Raw genomic sequence first — 20071 nt, 5'->3', positions numbered from 1 at the left:
ACATTAAATGATACCAAAATATTGGTCTTTTCATACGTGAAATTATACTGTCAGATCAGTGGAGTTTCTGATTTTCCCATTTTGCAGGATTCTTACAAAAACTTACAATTAAGTCAGACAGATTAACCCAGAGACATTCATTAACCTAAACTAAGAAATAGTAATAAGACCTGCCAGTATAAGATAAAAAAAATCAATAAATTTGAACTTACTTCACCAAATAACTTTCCCTCTTTTCTTTTTACCAGGGGAGACAACTGACATTTGACAACACAATGAGAATCATCCAGGAGTGCATTAAAGAACCTTCTGGTTGGTAGCTGGGCTTCTATGTCAATCAATAGTTCAACAAATCTCTCACAGTACTGAACTTTATCAGCTTGCACTGACCCTAAAAATTAAGTATCTCAATGTAATAGCAATCCTGTAGATACTGTAAATACTCCCTTTCAAATTAAAAAGAAAAGAAAAGAAAGTTGTCCAGGCATGATTTTACTATGCCAACAAAAATGCATAAAATGGCATAAGGTTAGCACGTAAAAAATGGAAAAAAACAAATGGTCAAATCTGAATTTTAAATCAGATTTTCAATTATAAGCCGAAGAAATACAAGTCTGGGTGTCAGTAAGGTAATGTAATGTATTAAATGAACCATTTGAATATACATTCTTGTCAAGTAATACACTTTACAAATGTATTCTATAGCACTATATAAAGTTTCTTGGGAACCCTACTTTCCAAAACAGTGCAAAATGAAATATTTCATCTAAAGTGTATTTTAAAGCATATCATATATGAGTCAGGCAAAAAACAGAATCTCTGGCATACCTGTTTCTTTAATACTGCTGAGGACTCTGTCAAATTTCTTTAACAATTTTGACAAAACTTCTCTCTCAAACTGAACTTTGACCCTTTTGCTTTCATCCAGTTTGGCATCATTTTTCTTCAACAGGTTGAAAAACTTCTTATACTTGGAGTTCCCTTTAAACAAATCCTCCCTCTTGCCCTTCAAAATGAAGTCACATACTGTATTATTTATTCATCATTTCAATTAAGGTTTGTAGCAATTTTGTTGTAAAATCTGAATAATGCCATATATTACCCTCCCCCCTAAAAAAAAATCCTAGATACTGAAGAAAAACAAAACTTCATTTTTCCTTCAGTAACTGTCACTCACGCTGAAAAACTTGTTGTTATCATCATCCATCTGCACTTGGTGATCTATTTCACAAGCATAAAGGTATTGACACAGTTTTCATCAAATTTGGAACCTTATCAAAAAGAAAAAGCAGTGAAAAATTATGATTTTTACCTTGGAAATTATTAAATGATGATTATTATAAATCGGGTCTGGACAAGACATGCAATATTTTTTGGAAATTTGATATAGGGAATATTTTTCAAAATGCATTTTGAAAATAAAAAAAATTTGGGAGGGGATGAGCATCTAGGAATTTTTGTTACCTTTAACATTGTGAAAAAGAGACTGATAAATTGATTGAATGATGAATAGAATGTAGATGAACTACCAATAATATGTACAATTTTTTTACTTAATAAAAGTAATCAAGGGAACCAAGATTCTAGATTACTTAAAAGATGTGAACATTTAACATTTTTTGTTATACCTCAAATTGACCAGCCCTTATGTGAAATGTTGCCTTTATACTGCCAACAACTGATTTTCATGGATGCAAAAATACATGAATTTTGGTTTTATGAATTCAGGAAAAGTCTTTGTTTGTTATTGAACTTTTGATATATTGGTCTTTTCCACAGAGACTTACTGGAAGAAGATTATTCCATATTGGCAAGGAAACCAGTCGCTGTACCTGTTCCCTTATCAGATCTACTTCCTGCAAAAAAAATAAAAATTCAGAAATTGAAATTTATTTTCATAGTTTCCTTTTACTGTTCATTTTATCTGAATCTAATGAAACTCTCATGTGATCAAGATTCTAATAAAACTCTCTTGTGATCAAGATTCTAATGAAACTCTCATGTGATCAAGATTCTAATGAAACTCTCATGTGATCAAGATTCTAATAAAACTCTCAAGTGATCAAGAGTGTAATGAAACTCTCATGTGATCAAGATTCTAAAAAAACTCTCATGATCTAATCTGGTTCCCTAGTCAATATCATAAGCGACCCTAGGACCGCTAAAATAAAGACTCAGGTCACCAGCGACGAATATGCACAATATATGAGTAAATTGACGCTTATAAAATAAAGTAAAAACCAAGATGAAATTATCTAAATTAACTTATTTGCAGTGCATTTGTATCGAAAGGTAATCTTATAATTTAAAAGAAATATTTAAATGTTGCTTTTAAAAATTTGAATATTTGAACATATAAAATAACGTCATATCCACTCAGCCAATCAAAAGACGGAAGACGTCACTGGCGACCCGGGGTTATAATTGAGAGAAACTTGTGGAACGAAAATATTAACCGAGCTGCCAGATTATCATGTGATCAAGATTCTAATAAAACTCTCAAGTGATAAAAAGTGTAATGAAACTCTTGAGGTGATCAAGATTTTGAAACAACAGACAAACCTGTCTGAACCAAATCCCTCTTGGGCTTAAAAATCTGTCCAGTTAAGACAGGTGTTCGGTTTACCAAGGTTCAAAATAAGACAGGTGTTCAGTTTACCAAAGGTTCAAAATAAGACAGATGTTGGGTTTACAAAGGTTCAAAATAAGACAGGTGTTGGGTTTACCAAGGTTCAAAATAAGACAGGTGTTGGATTTACCAAGGTTTAAAATAAGACAAGTGTTCAGTTTACCAAGATTCAAAATAAGACAGGTGTTCGGTTTACCAAGGTTCAAAATTAGACAGGTTTTCAAATTATTCAGGGTTCCTAACAGCCATTAACCAGATTCTTCAAAAGAATAGTACTCAAAATAAGTAAGATAAAAATTTTGGCAACATTCATGAAAAATCTAGTTATTTAGTCATTTTTAACTACATGTTTATAGCCAGCAAGTGGGCAAAAACTAATTTCAAACTGAAACTATGACCTTACCAGGCTGTTAAAACAGTGAATGAGAAATAGTAAAAGCAAGGTCTGTTCTCGAAATGGTGTATCTTCTCTCAAACACAAATGTAAAACTTGCTGGAAATATTCAGCAAACTTTTCTGGCTTAGACTTAAATGTCTGAAATAAAAGATCAAGATTTAAAACCAATCTTTAGTAAGTAGTTGATTCATCAAGAAGTCAATAAAATATACATTGATTCTATCAAAATTCACACCGAACTATGTACACTTCTTTTTCATACATTAAGTAACAGTCCATTTAAAATTCAGACGGCACCTTTGTTAGAGGTGATTCACGGTGTAGAAAAACCCATCAAATAAGAAAGCTTTATGGGTCTACATATGCTATATTTTAACATAACAAACATCCTCTATGTTTTTGAAAAAAAAATACATTCATATCCAACAAAAATCAACCAGCAAATCCATCTAAGAACACTAATTCTTGCAAAGTGCCAATTTCATACACAATCTATATAATTTTGATCTAAACATTGGAACATATAAATGAGAAACTAAAAGACTGATTTAATACAAGGTCTGTGACTGTTTTGGAATTACAAATAAAAGTGAACTCCAGGGGTTTTTGTCATGAATGTTTGAATCACCTGCTGTCTGATTTTTATGAAGACTAGTCTGGTATTTAAACAGAATGTCTATAAGAAGGTCAATGCCAACAGTATATTGGGGGTTACCACATGTATCAGTTGAGCAAAATTATTTAAAAAGAAAACTTTTCCTTAGACACTTGGCTTATGTGAATAAAACTAAAGATCAGTTACCTCCCATTGTGGAACTCTTTCTCTGAACTTCTCATTCACCATGGCAGCAATTGATATCTGATGGGCATATGTTGTCTGCAAAATAAAGCAAGCTAAATAATAGCTAGCAAAACAGAGATTCATTTGCTGATTAAGGCTCCTTACATCATCACCTTAAAATGGGAATAATTATAAATTCCTGACTCATTGAATTGTCCTCTAACAATTACTTTATTCATACATGCACATCTCCATTGATGCCCAACCTTCTTATAAAATTTCCTCAAAATCCCTTGAGCGGTTAAGGAGGAGTTGCACTTACAAGAAACATGGACAGACAGATGAGGCGATTCCTTTATAACCTTCGAACTTGTTTGCTGGCAGTATAAATAGACAGCTGAATTTAAATGTAAATTGATTTCTCATATAGAAAATACACATTTGACCAGTAAAGGACAACTGATTACAAAACATAGAAAATTCAGGTAAATTTGACTAGCAAAGGGCAATAACTCAAACTTACCTTTGAAAAATTTTCAAGCAAGGGTGTAATATCATAGAAACTTGAAATAAATTCTGTTTAAGCAACCAACAAGATGAAACAACAGTTTGTAATGTTTGAATATTTTTCTCTAGCCTCTAACAGGTAGAAGATTTGACCAGTAAAGGACAATAAAACTTACTTACCTTTGAAGAATTAAAATTTGGCCAGAGGTAATTCTCAAGGTATTGGCTACAATATAAAGAAGTAAATCTGATTATGAGCATATAAATATGTTTTTTGCTGCCAAAAAATGTAGGGCATTTTTTTGCCACTTATTAATTCTCAGAAATTGAAAAGGCATATATAGTATTAATATAACGCATGAATATATGCAAGAAATTACAAACAGAATATCCTATCTTTTTTGGCAAAACAAAATATGATGACTTCAGTTAGCATCTATTATAAAAACAAATCTATTTATCTTTATTGCCAGCTACATAAATGTGCTTAATATGATTATTTTTTATCATTATGTTTACCATCCTGTATTATTTATGTATATTGTGGAAATTAATTTGTTTTTGTTTTAATGTACACAAAGAGACAAACCACAACCTTTGTGTTTCGCCTCCTTTAATACATGTAAAATTGTTTATTATTGGTGTCCACTTGTTCAGGGACTATTTTGTCCCTATATCAGTCTGCAAAGCACTGTTTGACTTCAACAAATGAGGAATTCAGGAGGGTTTTAGTGAAAAAAGCAGATTAACAGGAATGTTTTGGTAAAAAATGATAACATATGTTATTTTTATCTTAAAAATGGCCAATTCCCTTCCTTCTGGGTAAAGAATTACAGTTTTAATTACAAATTTTAGCAATAATTTACATGCAGAACAAGAATATGTTGTGGACTAAAATGCATTTTCTGTTAAAGGAACACATAATATACATGTACATGTGTACACTAAAATAACAGTGGGTTGAACAAGTTCAAAATCAGTCATGAATTTCAGAAACAATTGTAAGTGTAAAATTGGTCATAAATCATATCAGATAATGACTAACAACTTGTTTTATACTCACAAATATTAGTGCCCAAAATTAGAAAAAACTAGGAGAATTAGGAGTTCTTTGCCTGACTGCTATTTGTTCTACATGTATGTGTGCACGTTCTACATGTACATGTGCATGTTCTACATGTATGTATGAATTTAAATATATTTTCTATCTTGATACCGTGATTTATAGGAACTGGTTAGATCATTGCCTAATTTGAACCCTTCTCTTTATAAAACCCTCCAGTGTAATCATAAAGTTGCTGTTGTCTCATGACCAACATCCCTTACCCTACCGCTGCACCTGGTCCATGCTCCCAGTTTTTGGTTGAGTCTGAGTTGCTGATTTGCTTTCTTTGTATGTGTTATTTTGGTTGTTTCATGTTTTTTGTGTGTCTTTTTTTCCCTGTCTTGTTTTCATCCTTGAATAGTGTTCTTTTGGTTTCTGCCCGATTCCTGGTTTGAATTCCCTTGAGTACTCTCTCCCCTACACCATTTATTAATATGAACCTAAATGTGATTTTTTTTCTCTTTCTTGCATTGAATATTTACCTAAATTCTAACATCATACTTCTCCTTGTAGAGAATCTAGAAAATAAAATGACAAGCCATCATAATCAATTCAGACAGTAACTAGAAAAATTGTGATCAATGCTCACTAACTTAACACCACCCACTCTCCCAACTGATTACATGTACCTTTTGACCTTCATATTGACTTGGATGAAAATCCAAAATATGACATGCACAATGGAAATACGTAATAATAAAGATTCTGTGAAAGTTTCATTCAATTCCATTCAGTGGTATAGAAGGAGTAACAGATAAGAGATGGGTCCCCCCTATGTAACGGAAGGAAAGGTATAATAACATTTTGTTTCAAATTAATCTTTTTTTTTTTACAAAACATTTGGTAATTTTTAAATAAATAATATTTTTTAAGTTTCAAATGAAGCTAATTGAGTTGAAATTGTGAATTCAACAATTCACAATTCAAAAACCATACATCATTAGCAAACATCAGCCAAACTGTATTAAGGACTCATACAATCTAAATTTTTAGCAAAGTATTTTTTTTATTTCATATTACCGTTGACGAGTGGAAAAGACATAATAGTCAAAAGCTCTAGTGAAAAATGCCAAAATGGAAGTAATGGGCATTTCAAATAACAGTTGAGTTATACATGTAGCACATGATAGAGCTCCTCTTTTTGATAAGTTAAGAACAATAACTCTATCAGCTTTTGATAGCAATTTTGGCTTTGTTCAAAATATAAACAGACAGCCAGACAACAGTCTTTCATAGCACATCAGGGAAGGACCAGTTGTTCAAAAGATTTAAATACTGGAAAAGTCTAGTACAATTCATACAAATTACATATCATCCTGTGGATGAATATTTATCCAGTGCATAAAGTTTTGAACAACAGGGCCTAGAAGATAGCCGTATAAAAAGGTAAAAAAATATGTTTGTTCATAGCCTAACTTACCCTGTCTTAACCAACTCTGTCTTGTAAATATCTTCCACCAGCTAAAAATTGATTTGAAGAGTAATTTAGAGTTTGTCATTACCGAAGGGGTTTCCTTAAAGATTTGACATATTCTAAACATACACTTCTGTTAGCATGAGTTTTAAATTCTCCACATTGAAAGTGCCAGAGTTACAATTCTTATATTGGTTGATTTATATGGGATAAGAATGTAAGGTTTTCTCCAAAATACAGATCTGTATGGAGAAATGACTTAAGTTTCATAAAAAAAAATAGCAGTTACACAATGATCTTTCAAGAGCCATGAATTTATCACATTGCCCTGATGATATATATTTTACCAGATGCTAATAAAAAACTTCCCATAGGGTCCAATGAAAATGTGATGCTATAGTTTTTAGATGCAAGATGCTACATGTATATTGAAATTCAGGGGTTACCAGTATGCTGTCTGTAAATCTTAGGGACAACACTGGCATACATGTACAATGTAGATAAAAAAACGCATTGTTTCTTTGGAGGGTTTTTCTGCACCTATTATAACCTCTGTCATTAGCAGTGTCTGACAGACTGGCAGTTAAAATGGTTGTCAGTAAACAGTAAAACAAGTACTTCAAGTAGACTAGACTTCACCTTATTCATAAAATTACAGGAATCTGAGGTCATAGACCCTTAATTTTTAATGCAGGACAACTGAAATTTCATTTTCTATGTGAAGGACCAATCTTATTTTACATTTACTCTATTTGAAGACTTTTCACTTTCTTCTGGCGGATCTTTCATTTAAGATGCATAAAAAATTTAGAACCTTTAACTCTGGTGGAGTGCTTGTACATGTATGCTTTGTGGGCTTAAATACTTGTATGAACTCCTGAGTTACAAAGTTATGAACACTATCTTCATATCTTCACTGCATGTACAATAATACAATGTACATGTTTATTATATAGATAGCAGTGTTTTATCGATTGTTCCCAGTGTAATAAATTTCGATAATTCACACTGTGAAATAAATTCAGTAATTTCACTCTTGGACTTATTCTCCCACAAAAACATCACAAATTTTATATCAATCTGCCAATCACAGAATTTAAAATTTATGTTGAAAATATTGCTGAATTGTGAAGAAAATCTATATAATAAACAGGTTAATCACTTGGTTATAGTGAATAACCAAAATATGATCACTCCTGCCAAGAACGCTTGTGGATTTAACTTGTGCGTGGAACAAGTTCTGCACATACGTTAAATCTAGGTGTTCTTCGGCACTTAAGATACTATTTGGATTATTCACTCTTTCCATTTAATTATCCTATTAGTATTCTACTGGAATGAAATATGTGAAGTGATTCTGCACTTTTAGAGCTCATGGTGGCAGGCCAGGGAAATGGAAGTGGATATTGCTTTTGTGGAAGTGGAGTTAAAAAAAGTATTCAGGCATATAAATATAAATGGATCAGTATCTTCTTCGAACAAGAATTGTGAAATTGAAGAATATATGTTGCTTTCAAATATTATGTCATTTTCATGTGTAACATCACAAATTTTGTATTTTTAGAAGTCAATAATGTGATTAATATAGGATGCTGACAAGGAAAATGTCCTGTGAAGATCAAGAAGAACATGTAATACTTATATATACCTTTGGTGAAAACTGAGCTCCATTTCTTAAAGCTTCTTGAGACCAATGTTGACCAGCAAGCTGAAGCAGCAATCAAAGTAAGCATAAAATAATTCACAGCTTAAAAAATACATAATATAAAAAAAATAAAAATTACATCTTCCTTGAATGACAACATGGTTTTTTTTTTGTATTATTTCTTTGAAATATGATACATGTACATACTGTATATACTTGTATAAAATGTATCTGCGCCAATGTCCTTACTAGATAGAAATGGATGGACACTGCACCCACCCTCACTGACTCCAATTACTCTGCCCACTCTGAGAGCACCAGTACCTCTCTTCAAAATTTGTTATACATAAATACAAACCTAGATAAAGTACATTGATTGTACATGGGTACAAAAAACACTATTAAGCTTACATGTATATTTTATATTTTCAAACTTACATACATGTAACAAATTTGGGATCAATTAACTTGTCTAAAAATTAAGTACAAGGATTGTGTATAAGGATTGTAAAAGGATTGTTATACGTATTATTATGTAAAACATTATTTATAGGGATTGTTGCATTTTTTTTTTTTTATAAATATGACTTATTCCAATATTGAACACTTTTGAGAGAAAAAATAAGATTTTTGTTTATAATATGGACCATTTTTTTTCCAAATTATGAAATTAGTCTAAGCTTGGTGTGTGTTTTGATAAAAACTTAATTAGTCTCTTTGAACTTTGTAAATCTTAATCTTAACATACATGGCATACTGGCCTTAATTAAAAAAAAAATACAGATAAGAACAATTTAAGATCTTTTTAAAAAAATATACTGATAATAACAATTTAAGAATCTTTTTGAACTACTTTGGTAGCCCTTAAAAGGGCTGTTGTATTGACTACTGCTGTACTTGAATGCTAGTAAGTTAGACTGGATATTGTTCTGCTATATGTTGACATATGTTGATGAAGGATTCTTCAGTAGTTTTACCCCAGTGGCCTCTCCACATTCTCTCATCTAAACCTTTGCCAAGTATGACTCAATGTTCTGAGTGTGAGTGCCTATCACTGGGTTTACAAAGTTCACAGAATGGATGCCTGTATCATGGTCCAAGTGAAGTTCTTTAAAACAACAATCCTTTCAGGTATTTTCAACACTTGTTTATTCAACACACAGGCCAACACCCAAGCCAACAAATCATACAAAAAGTCATCTCTTTATAACACAAAAACTTCAATTTTTACCATAAGAAGTAACAAAAGTCATAAAAAATCATATGTTACAATCCTAGTATAATATTAAGAAATACACTCTTTGTTGGTATATTTATAGCATTATTTTGAAAAATTCAACAATCCTTATACATATTTTTTATACAAGGATTGTTGGTAGGCAAGTTCACTGATCCCAAATTTGTACCATAAAGAAAACCTTACAAAGATGAAAAAATGGAAAGTACCTGAGTAATATTATCCTCTTGGATTTGATCCACAGTCAGAGGTCTAGCTTTCTTTGTTTCGGCCATTATACTGCTTATTTACTTAGTCATTCTGTGAATAATATATATGAGGCAGGTTAATCTGTAAAAAGTCTAGATAGAGCTGTAGTGTAAGTGTAAATGTTTTTTCTTACTTTTCTAACATCTTCCATGTCTTCTGATATATATAAAAAAAAATGTTTACTTTTTTTGTTTTTCCCTCACATTAGTTGGACAAAGTTATATTGCTATACTACGCATAGACAGTCTCCAGCTTTAATTAAAAATGATTTTACTAACTTTGTTTTAAATGTTTCCATACGATTTTTCAATTATGTCCGTTCAAAGGTGATTATTTCAAACATGTTCTAAATTTCAATAAAGCAAAATCAATGAATTACAATAAAAGCTATTACTGAAACAGTGACACTTGTGACTTACCTTGGAAAATTGGTGACAAAATAACAAAAAAACGTTCAAAATCGTTCACACATGTAGCGGAAGTTATCAAAGGATATGTAATATAAAACAACAGTCGGAGTAAGCTAGACAATATTTCCGGAAACGACAATAAAAACTTTCAAGCAAATAATAATAATAATAATAATAATAATAATAAACATCTTTCCCCCTTTTAGGAGGGCCGTGTCCGGAAACCTCTGAATCCACATGATATACAATGTAGGTTGGAAAATTTCTCTCAATTTTTTTAAATGATGATTACATGTTTAAAAAGTACGCACGCCAGTATATGCATTTTTCTTACGACTAATATAGACATATGTTGTAAACTTAAAGATGGTGGAGTACTTGTATGATTTGTGGATTTCAAAATAGCATCAATTTGGATCGTGGTTTCAGGATATAAAAATAAGACTCCTTCAGCTAAATTCTTGTTCATATTTGATTTGAATTTATTATTTTTTTTATTATTCCAAGTCATTAGACCAACAAGCGACCCTGTATGCATCTATTAGGGGATGATCAAGAGATTTTTTAAAATGAATTTTGAAAATGGCTATTATTTGCTCATCTCCGCACAAAGTTTGCGTGTAATTTTATAGTACCCAAATATTCCAACAAATGAGGGAGTGGTCCAACCTGCGGAACCCCCTAAATCCGCTACTGCCTATTCCAAGCAATTTTACTGCTTATGGGATTATATGTCAGTTTTAATCTTACTGCTTATGAATTTTCACAATTAAGGTTTAACTTAGCTGTTCTGTATTGGTAAGTATTAGCAAACCACCTTATACTGAAATTCAATGAACTTCCAACTCCTGGGCTAGTCTTTACTTTGACAGCAAGTTGTAGTGTAACCTCCGTAATAGTTTCTTTAACAAATAAATATCGGTTGGTATAGTAGATATGAAAAGCTAATTACTGTGCTATAATATCGAAGATATGCTTATTTGTTTAGATCGAGGCTTCAAAGGTCGGAAAAATATCAAATTATAAAGATTTGCCGTCCTACAATTGAAAGAAGCAAATGTCGCATATAAGAATTCAACCTACATAACACGTTTTCTCGTGATGTTGCCTCCGTGTAAACTAAATGAAATTGATATTACAATAGATAGTCATTTCATCATGCCGAATCATCATTTGGCAAGAATTTAGTGATAGCCATTTCCTTTAAAACAATAAAAAATGTAGATGAATTCTAACCTCCGTTATCCTCACCTCCGTTACAAATTGAAGAAACGTTTCCGAGACAAACTGTCAGGGTGCAATTTCACTTTCACCGGCAGAAATCAATACTTATAGCAGACGCTTTTTATCCCGAAAAATTAATGCCTTTTCGCAGTTGGTGCTAACATTTGAACCTAAGGTATGTATAATTTATACCATGTAAAGTAAAGTACCTATCCATTTCATTGTTTCATCAGATACTATATTAAATGATTTTATGAAGGCATTTTAACTGATTTTAACCATGGTTCATTTCGTCGGTTGTTATTCCGGTGTAGTATGTAAATTCAACCAGTAAAACACGTTGACATAGATCTTTTACGTAGGTTAGAATTAAAGTGACTCATTGATGTAGTGCCCACAATTTCATATTATTTGGTACCCACATTCGACTGCACTCTTGTTTGATCACCACTACATTAATCCTTTTGGATTTATACTTAACAGGTGTTGTACACGTGCAAGAATAAGGTTGCAAGTAAGACATCTTAAGACCGCATGTTCTCAATCTTCATCTTTGCCTATTGTATATGAACACGAACAATAAAACGGCATTTATTTGCAGTATTTATTACTTATTTTGACATTTAAGCCGACAAATATAATAGGGTCATGTTGAATATGCAAATAAATACCGTTACAGAGGTTACAATATCGCCCCTTTTCATTATTTCAGATCATGGCACATAGTAGACCGGTGCCTACTGCTGTGAAAGGAACATTTAAAGTTCATTATGTTATTGGTACCAGCAATGAACTATACACAAGAGAAATATCCTGCTATTGTCCTGAATGCACATTAGGCGTACTGACAACAGCGTGTGACGGATTTCTTATTCACAATTTAAGTGGAAACAAAAAAAAAGAAAAAAAAACAACTCGCAAAGCGATACCTCAGCTGCAAGAAACTAACAACACACAAAATCTCTTACAAACGGAAGACGAAACACTAGCAGTTGACTCTTGGGTTGCAGCTATTTATAATGAAAAGTGGTACATTGGACAGCTACTCCAATTAAAGGAAACGGATGGCGAGATTCATGTCAATTTTTTGGAATCTTCTGGAAAGTATGGTAACAATTTTAAGTGGCAAAAAAAATGGACGATCTTTGGATAACAAAGAAAGACATTATGTTCGTGTTGAAGACTCAACCACAAAAGTCTGGAAAATCTGGACGACTCTTTAAAATAGACGCTGCCGATATGAACAAAATAGAAGAAGCTACGCATGGGCGTTAAAATAACGTTGAGGACTGATTGATGTCATACTTAAGTTATATTGATGTGCTGGTTCAATAAAGTTGTTCTTCCTGATTGTACTTACTATAAACGACCCAAAATTGCAGTCATTTTAATCCCTTCATCAGTTATGTTTAAATTTCATTACTGTTCATTATATTTGACTAAATCATGTAAATATTATGCACTTTCCAGCCTTTATTTCTAGGGTGAATGCAATGTTTTATTATCAAAGTCCAGTATAACCTCCTTAACAAACAGAAATGTCTCCTGTTCCCATGAAACTAATGGTTTTAACAAGGAGTTTTGTAAGGCAGGAACAATCGAAAGGACTACGAAAATTGAATATGGGAAAGTTTGCTTTATAACTTATCGTAATACACTTTCAAACACTGCAAGTAAAATGTTACGGAGGTTATCATTACATACTGAAAACATTAATTTCAAGATGTTGAAAAAAAAAGACACTCAAGTGATTAAATATCATTTTTGATCAGATTTTGAAGTAACAAACCAAAAAAGTAAATATGGATTAATGAAAGACTGTAAACGGACAGTGCTATCTTTATTTAACCTCGGTAACAAAAGAGAACATATTTTATTCAGCTGAAATCAGAATCTAGTATTACAAAATTGTATTAGAATATGTTATAAGATTGAAGTATGATAATGAAATTTTGTCTTAAGATTTGTATAGGTTACATAACTCATAACGACAGTATCCTAAACGGAAAAAGTGTACTCAGAATTTATTTAGAAAGATAGAAAATCTACTAACCTTCTGTTGTTGAATTTTCAAACATGGCACAGGTAAGATTGAATGTTCAATAGTAATTATTTTATATGATAGTAGTACTTTATAGTTTAGAACTTTTTTTTTCAGTTTCCTTTCATCAACAAATGACAAGTACCATTCAACTATCTAACCTCTGTGGACCATATAGTGGGATTCTTTGTAATCATGTATCTCGCTTATTTATCAAATTTTGTGGTTGAAATTTTGTATTTCGCATCTTTAAATATAACAAACTATTTGGTTGCAAAAAATTTTGGTATTGCTGAACTTCAAATTTGTGTTATTTTTTTCCTAAATTGTGCCAATTATCTGAGAATGACTAATGACTTTGGCATAACGATGCGTATGATCTGTGTTAATAGTTTTTAGCGAACCATTCTGATACATGTACATACACGGTACCGTAGTACTATCCGTAAGTTGTATATAGTGATTCAAAATTTATTGTTAGAGTGATTAACTCGTCAAACTAATTACCATACAGAATATATATGGGGTGTTCCCTTGGTTATGATACACCAGGACATATAATAACAATATTCGTCATGCATTTATTCTACAAATAAAAAACTACATACCCCGAGATGTAAGTATGTCAAAACAATTCAGATTCTATTTTTTTTACCTTTCTTTACCTGTAATTCACAGCCACTTATTGCCAACTTTTTACATGAAGTATGTTTTCTCATTTAAACAGATAACGTTGTTGTCCTGTTCTTAATCTGCATGCTGAACAGTATATTGCAGACTGGTACAATGCATATCATACCTACGCCCAACAAAAGTGAAAATTTGCGAATGCAAGAAGTTCGTGGCTATAAATTATGTAATTAGCAACTTAACAACGACCATACATACCTAGCATAAAATAATAATCAATAAAGATCATATACTGGCATACGAGCTATAGAACCCAATCCAATATGCCGCACCATATACATGTAGCACATCAAATAAGCCATATTTAATTCAGAGTTTGACATACTGATATAATTAACTATACAAGGACAGGTCGAACTAAAATACTTTTTCTACTTTCACTTTTATTTTGAGTTCATAAAATATACCCCTTTTCTAAAGCATTATTTTTCATAAAAAAACTGTTTTTTTTTTTTTTACTAAAAAAAGGTTTTTTTGTGTCATAGCTTGATATGTACCCTGTACTTTTGATGAAAAATGATAGTCATTTGCCAAGAAACAAAAACAGGAAAACGCAAAAAGAAAGCACACAATATATTATTCAGTCTCCATGCGTTGACGTACACCCGCTCAGGAGTGTGTAATACAAGACTGATACCTCTTCACCAAATGATTAACCTATTGAAAACTAACAACCGAATAAAACTTCAAAAGCATGCCAACGACTCGAACTGAGAGGGACCGAATTAATACACTGATCAGAGCAAGCCCTACTCGTTTTGAGAACACTTTAATGTATATATGGCAAGCCAAAGTGGACAAAACTGAGCATTTTCTAATATAAAAAAATGATTTTTTAATATTACAAATTCATTTTTTAATTTTACAAATTAGATTTCTTTTATCACAAAACACCTTTTTTAATATTAAAAAATCATTTTTTACTGTTAAATAATCAATTGAATTTCTAATATTAAAAAACTATTTTTGAAATATTAATATTGGAAAACGGATTTGTCGTATTCAAGGACGATTTTTTAATATTAGAAAATAATTTTGTTATATTAAAAAATGTGACTGATTTTCTAATATTACAATATGTGTGATATTTTATAATATTACTAAATCAGTAATTTTTAATAGCAAAAAAATTAATTTCTAATATTAAAAACATCTTTTCTAATATTAAAAAAATGATTTTGTAATATTAAAAATTCATTTTCTAATAATACAAAATGTTGATTTTTGTCCACTTTGGCTTGCAATATGTATATGTTACTTAAATCATAGTTTGCTTTTCCCTGATGCTTTGCAACTTTTGAATTAGTGCAAACCAACTAATTCCGCGTCTAAACATGCCGCTGAAAAAAACTTCAGTCAAAACAGGTTTTGGTTTCAATGTCCTGTATTGATCAGCTTTTTAATTACTTTTATCAACTGCCAGATACTTGGGTTGCTTAAGCTAAACCATAAATCATTACTGTCAAAATGCTTTTTATCTCTGAACAGTATAGTAACTTGCATCGATGCAAACATTGACACAAGAATGGCTTATGAGTTGAATGATCTCGAGATAAACACGAAAAAGATCGTTCCCGCCAAAATCTTGATCTGATCTGACACGAGCACAGCAGCATCTTCAAGAGTCTTGACAATCAACTACGAACATTCACAGCTTTCAAACGCTCTGGTGATTAAATATCTACAAAATCGATAACAGAAATAATGTTGATTACAATACATCATCTGGTTATCTACTCATCTACCACCTACGCTGAGAAAAAAATCAGAGAAAAAATAAACTTTTCTAATTACTAACTTCTATTTTGTATTATGGTGACAAAATGCCGACAAGATTACAGATGAACCGAACTTGGTTTTCTTCTCGTTTTCGAATAAAAAAAAGGGCTTCAGGCTATTAATTACTCACTTTTTCCAAAATTTACACTATCTAACAATTAAGAAAATTTTCCGATACAGAATGGGGGAGGGGGCATGGGGGTAGGCTCTGGATCCTCTACTTCTGCTGGCTTGCTGTGTTGCTGTGTAGATTCAACTAAAAGATTCGCAAGAGTAAAGAGAGCCATCTGGGGCCCCCCTTATGCTCTTAAATATAAAAAAGGAGGTGTGGTACGACTGCCAATGAGATATTCATCCACCCAATGCCAAGCAATGAACTATTAAACTTCTACAGGTCAGCAAGCTGAAAAAGGTCCAAAATTAAATGATGTGCGACTAAAATGGACATTATCTATAGAAAAAACATGAATTTGATAACAATGCACATGAAAAAAAAAAAACAACGACAACCATGCACTGGCCATATGAACTACAGGTTCCTGGCTTGGGGCAGGCACATGAAGTATGTGGCAGTGTTAAACATGTTTATGGGCGCTCAACCCTCCCCCTAACCTGCTGAGGTATGGTTGACTATATAATAAAGATTTAAAATCCTTAGATTGCTCCTTAAGGCTAGATAGCACCCTTTCCCCTTTTCGGAGTGTCTGGATGCGCAGCTGATCCATGCTCCAAGTTGCTGTGCTCGTACGTAAATAATGCTCCAACATTCTGTATACGTTAAATGTAGTTGTTAATTTGATCTGATAGGAGGTCGATGTGGTATGATTGCCAATGAGACAGTCCACCAAAAGCCATGAAACGAACAAATAAACTTCTACAGGTCACTACACTGTCTTCACTGATTATCAATACCCATACCATAAAGCAAGCTGTAAAATGCCCAAAGTAAATGATGTGAAACTATTCACAAAACATGAACATCGATCTAATCTATAGCGAATAATAATTAACATAAAAAAAAAACAACGACAACCACTGGACAACACGTTCCTGGCTTTGAACAAGCACATAATGTATGTAAGTTTTATTTGAATTTGCCATCCTTTATACATATTTATATTAAGCATATTGTTGCTTTCGTATTATTTTTTTTCCTTAGATAAATAATTTGTATACGCCCGTCAATAATTTTGACCTGACTTATTACGGTATACCGCTGTCCGTCCATCCGTACATCCGTCGTCAGCACTTCGTACAATAACTCTCAAACGCTTTGTCATTTAAATAAATCTTCTATCCGTGGTCATAGGCTCCCTTTCGTTTTCTATAAAACTTCGATTTTATGTATTCGATTTTGGCCCTTTTTCATAAAAAGCAGGGTGGTTATTCCGTTTTCGCGCTCTAACTGAGAACGCATTCAGCCAAGGCACAGAACTTTGAGATATTTTTTGTATCCATTGACACAGGCTCCCTATCGTTTTCTTTAAAATTTCGGTTTCACGTTTTGAGTTTTAACACTTTCTCGTAAAAAGAGAGGTAATTTTTCCGTTTTCGCGCTCTAACTGAAAACAATGCTTTCAGTCAAGGCCACAAGGCTTTCGATTTGCGTGCATTTTCGTACTGTACATTTTGTTTTCGTTGTCTTGTCTATAGACTACTATTCCCTTGAACCTTCATTTTATTTCATAAATTCAATATGACTGTAAAGCGTGAGGTACATGTATGCTTACAATAATATAAGTATGATATCTTAACCACATACACTTAGTGCACGGATGGACGGATTTTTTCAACCACCTCCTCTTTTTCTTGAGAACCAATATTTCCTCCTGATTCGTTAATTTGATTAAAATTCGTATTATTTCTGGGCCCATTCATTGTAAATGTAACAAGGAAATGCCAATTACCATCATCTAATAACCAAATCGACTAGGGTAGACCGACACAAATGATTGGTTGTTGTTTGTTACTACCGTTTCGGCGAATATGGCCGTATCAAGGCAAAAACGAAACCATCCTTGCCATAAATGCTTGTGATCTGAAAAGCTAAGTACATGTTAAGAAGCCAATTTAGTCAATTTAGTGGAGGTCAAAGGTGATTGTGCGGGGCTGGGACTTCTTTGCTAGTTATTTGCAAAATTCTACAATGTGATTAAGATAATATTTATTGGCGTGCAAAGGTGGTCAGCCCATGAATGATGTGCATTAAAATAAGAATTATATCATCCTTCTGAGACAGGATTTTAAAATGAGTCCACCATAATTATCTCAGCTCGTTTGAATTATACTTTTACTTAGTAATTAGAGTATCCAAAATGACACATTGCCCAGACGTTCTTCAAAACTAACAATGAAAGTCCATAGTAATAAGAATTGACATATCTCGAAGGAGACACAAACATTAGAACGATAATATGCATGTATTTATAAAGGAAAACTAATCGAGTTACAATATTTTAATGGGTCACTGAAGCCGCTGTGTAGGACATGTACATCACTTAATTACGGCATAGTACATGAATTAAATTCATTTTCTTTTAATTGTAAACATGTACGGCAAATAACGATCTGTATGTAGGAGTTTAGCCAGTATATGTAGATTCTCCTTCCTTGGCAGTCTTGTGCGAGCCGTAGCGAGTATGTCAAATCATAAGGTATACTATAGAGGATTGATAAATCTTGGACAAATCACATTTACAGAAATTTCAGTTAAAACATTTTTCGACTCGGCTGACCACATTTTAAGACTTTTTCAGTAACAGTTCAGAGCGTCTTGAAATTCATGCCATAAAATGTCTCCGCCGGCAACAATTGCTGCTCCAGCTACTAAAAACAACAGATATTAACAGAGGCCCTGACAGGGGTGGTAGTTCAAGACTAGGAAGTGTAGGAAGACCGTATATAACAATTATTAGATCCTACACGATGCATACTGACTGAATAGAACAATTATAATATACTCACCAACTGTAGAAACGCACCATTTACGTTTCTTTCTTCGGAATAATAAGAAATGAACTGAAATAAGCTGAACATTTGACATTTGTTAATTGTGACAAAGTACAGCATCAATTTCTGTGAAAAAGAAGATTTCCCAAATTTGCAGTTTTGATTTTTCTTAATTTAATTTTATTCCCGCAAAATGAAAAATGAATCCGTAACGTGCAAAGCAACAAAAGGAAAATGAAAAATGAAGCCGTAACGTACAAAGCAACAATAGAAAATTAGCAACTCGGACTCCACTAAAAACTGGGAACATGGACCAGGTGCACTAGTAGGGTAAGCGTCCGCTGTTTGTCCAGAAGTACCCGCCGAGTTCCTCATACAAAATAAGTCCGGGGTAGACGAAAAAAGAAAGGAAAACTATGACCCGTTGAATAAATAAGTTTTCATGGTGCAGATGGTTAACACCGTAATGATCCACGAGTTCATGATGACGACCATAAAACCTCTGTAGTGATGACTTCAATCTTGTAGCAACATAAACCTGTTCCAGACGTCTAATTGTAAAAAGTCTAGCGCGGTTCAAAAGTTTGCTTAGTTACGGCAAGATGTTAATGCCTTTTACCAGGAATAAAATTTAAAATTTTCAAAAGTGCTATGATTTTTATGTTTGAACAAGAAAAATACTCAGAAAAAATATTTATAGTTTGACCTCAAATTCGTTAAAGAAATGCTGTTAACAAAAGTAAATACGAAGCCTATTTTTCACTATCTTCTTAAAGAAAAATGTTTTACCCGGGTTAGGGCCCCTATTCTGAAAATCACTGGATCTGCCACTTTGAGAAACTTCTATAACAGAATCCTTCCTATTAAGACTAACATTATGTAAAATATGCAATGGTTCAAGCATTATTAGGTGAACACAAAACCTTCACGTCCTTAAATTTTGGGTTCATTTGTTTTGCATACATCTTTTTAATGTACCCTGCTAATTATGTTAGCTATTTTTTACGGTTCCTT

General features: G+C 32.5%; 1 protein-coding gene and 1 long non-coding RNA gene across 3 annotated transcripts in view; one reads left to right on the top strand and one right to left on the bottom strand.

The window, feature by feature from the left end:
• LOC148620438 (RNA helicase aquarius-like) overlaps positions 1 to 14589 on the bottom strand; it is a 66825-nt gene extending 52236 nt beyond the window's left edge. Inside the window, exons 1-11 of one of the 2 annotated variants that reach the window (XM_088581325.1) lie at positions 14528 to 14589; positions 9925 to 10015; positions 8482 to 8541; positions 6840 to 6880; positions 5902 to 5937; positions 4495 to 4540; positions 3829 to 3903; positions 3033 to 3164; positions 1788 to 1856; positions 829 to 1006; positions 213 to 391 (exon numbers count right to left, since the gene is read on the bottom strand). In XM_088581325.1, coding sequence (XP_088437451.1) covers positions 213 to 391; positions 829 to 1006; positions 1788 to 1856; positions 3033 to 3164; positions 3829 to 3903; positions 4495 to 4540; positions 5902 to 5937; positions 6840 to 6880; positions 8482 to 8541; positions 9925 to 9990 — 882 coding nt within the window. In that variant the 5' untranslated portion in view covers positions 9991 to 10015; positions 14528 to 14589. Of the gene's footprint in view, positions 1 to 212; positions 392 to 828; positions 1007 to 1787; positions 1857 to 3032; positions 3165 to 3828; positions 3904 to 4494; positions 4541 to 5901; positions 5938 to 6839; positions 6881 to 8481; positions 8542 to 9924; positions 10016 to 10383; positions 10453 to 14527 lie in introns of those variants that run through there. The other variant, XM_088581324.1, reaches the window with a different exon arrangement.
• Positions 11344 to 12949, top strand: LOC148620439 (uncharacterized). Its single transcript, XR_015921340.1, has 2 exons — positions 11344 to 11773; positions 12311 to 12949. It is a non-coding gene; the product is annotated as an uncharacterized LOC148620439 (long non-coding RNA).
• Positions 14590 to 20071: the final 5482 nt, after the last annotated feature.

The sequence above is a fragment of the Perna viridis genome, chromosome 4 (genome assembly GCF_037379345.1).
Source record: "Perna viridis isolate PV_CMFRI_1.1 ecotype Kerala chromosome 4, ASM3737934v1, whole genome shotgun sequence".
Lineage (NCBI taxonomy): Eukaryota > Metazoa > Mollusca > Bivalvia > Mytilida > Mytilidae > Perna > Perna viridis.
The sequence above is the reverse complement of the archived record's forward strand: the minus strand, read 5'-3'. Positions and strand labels throughout refer to the sequence as shown.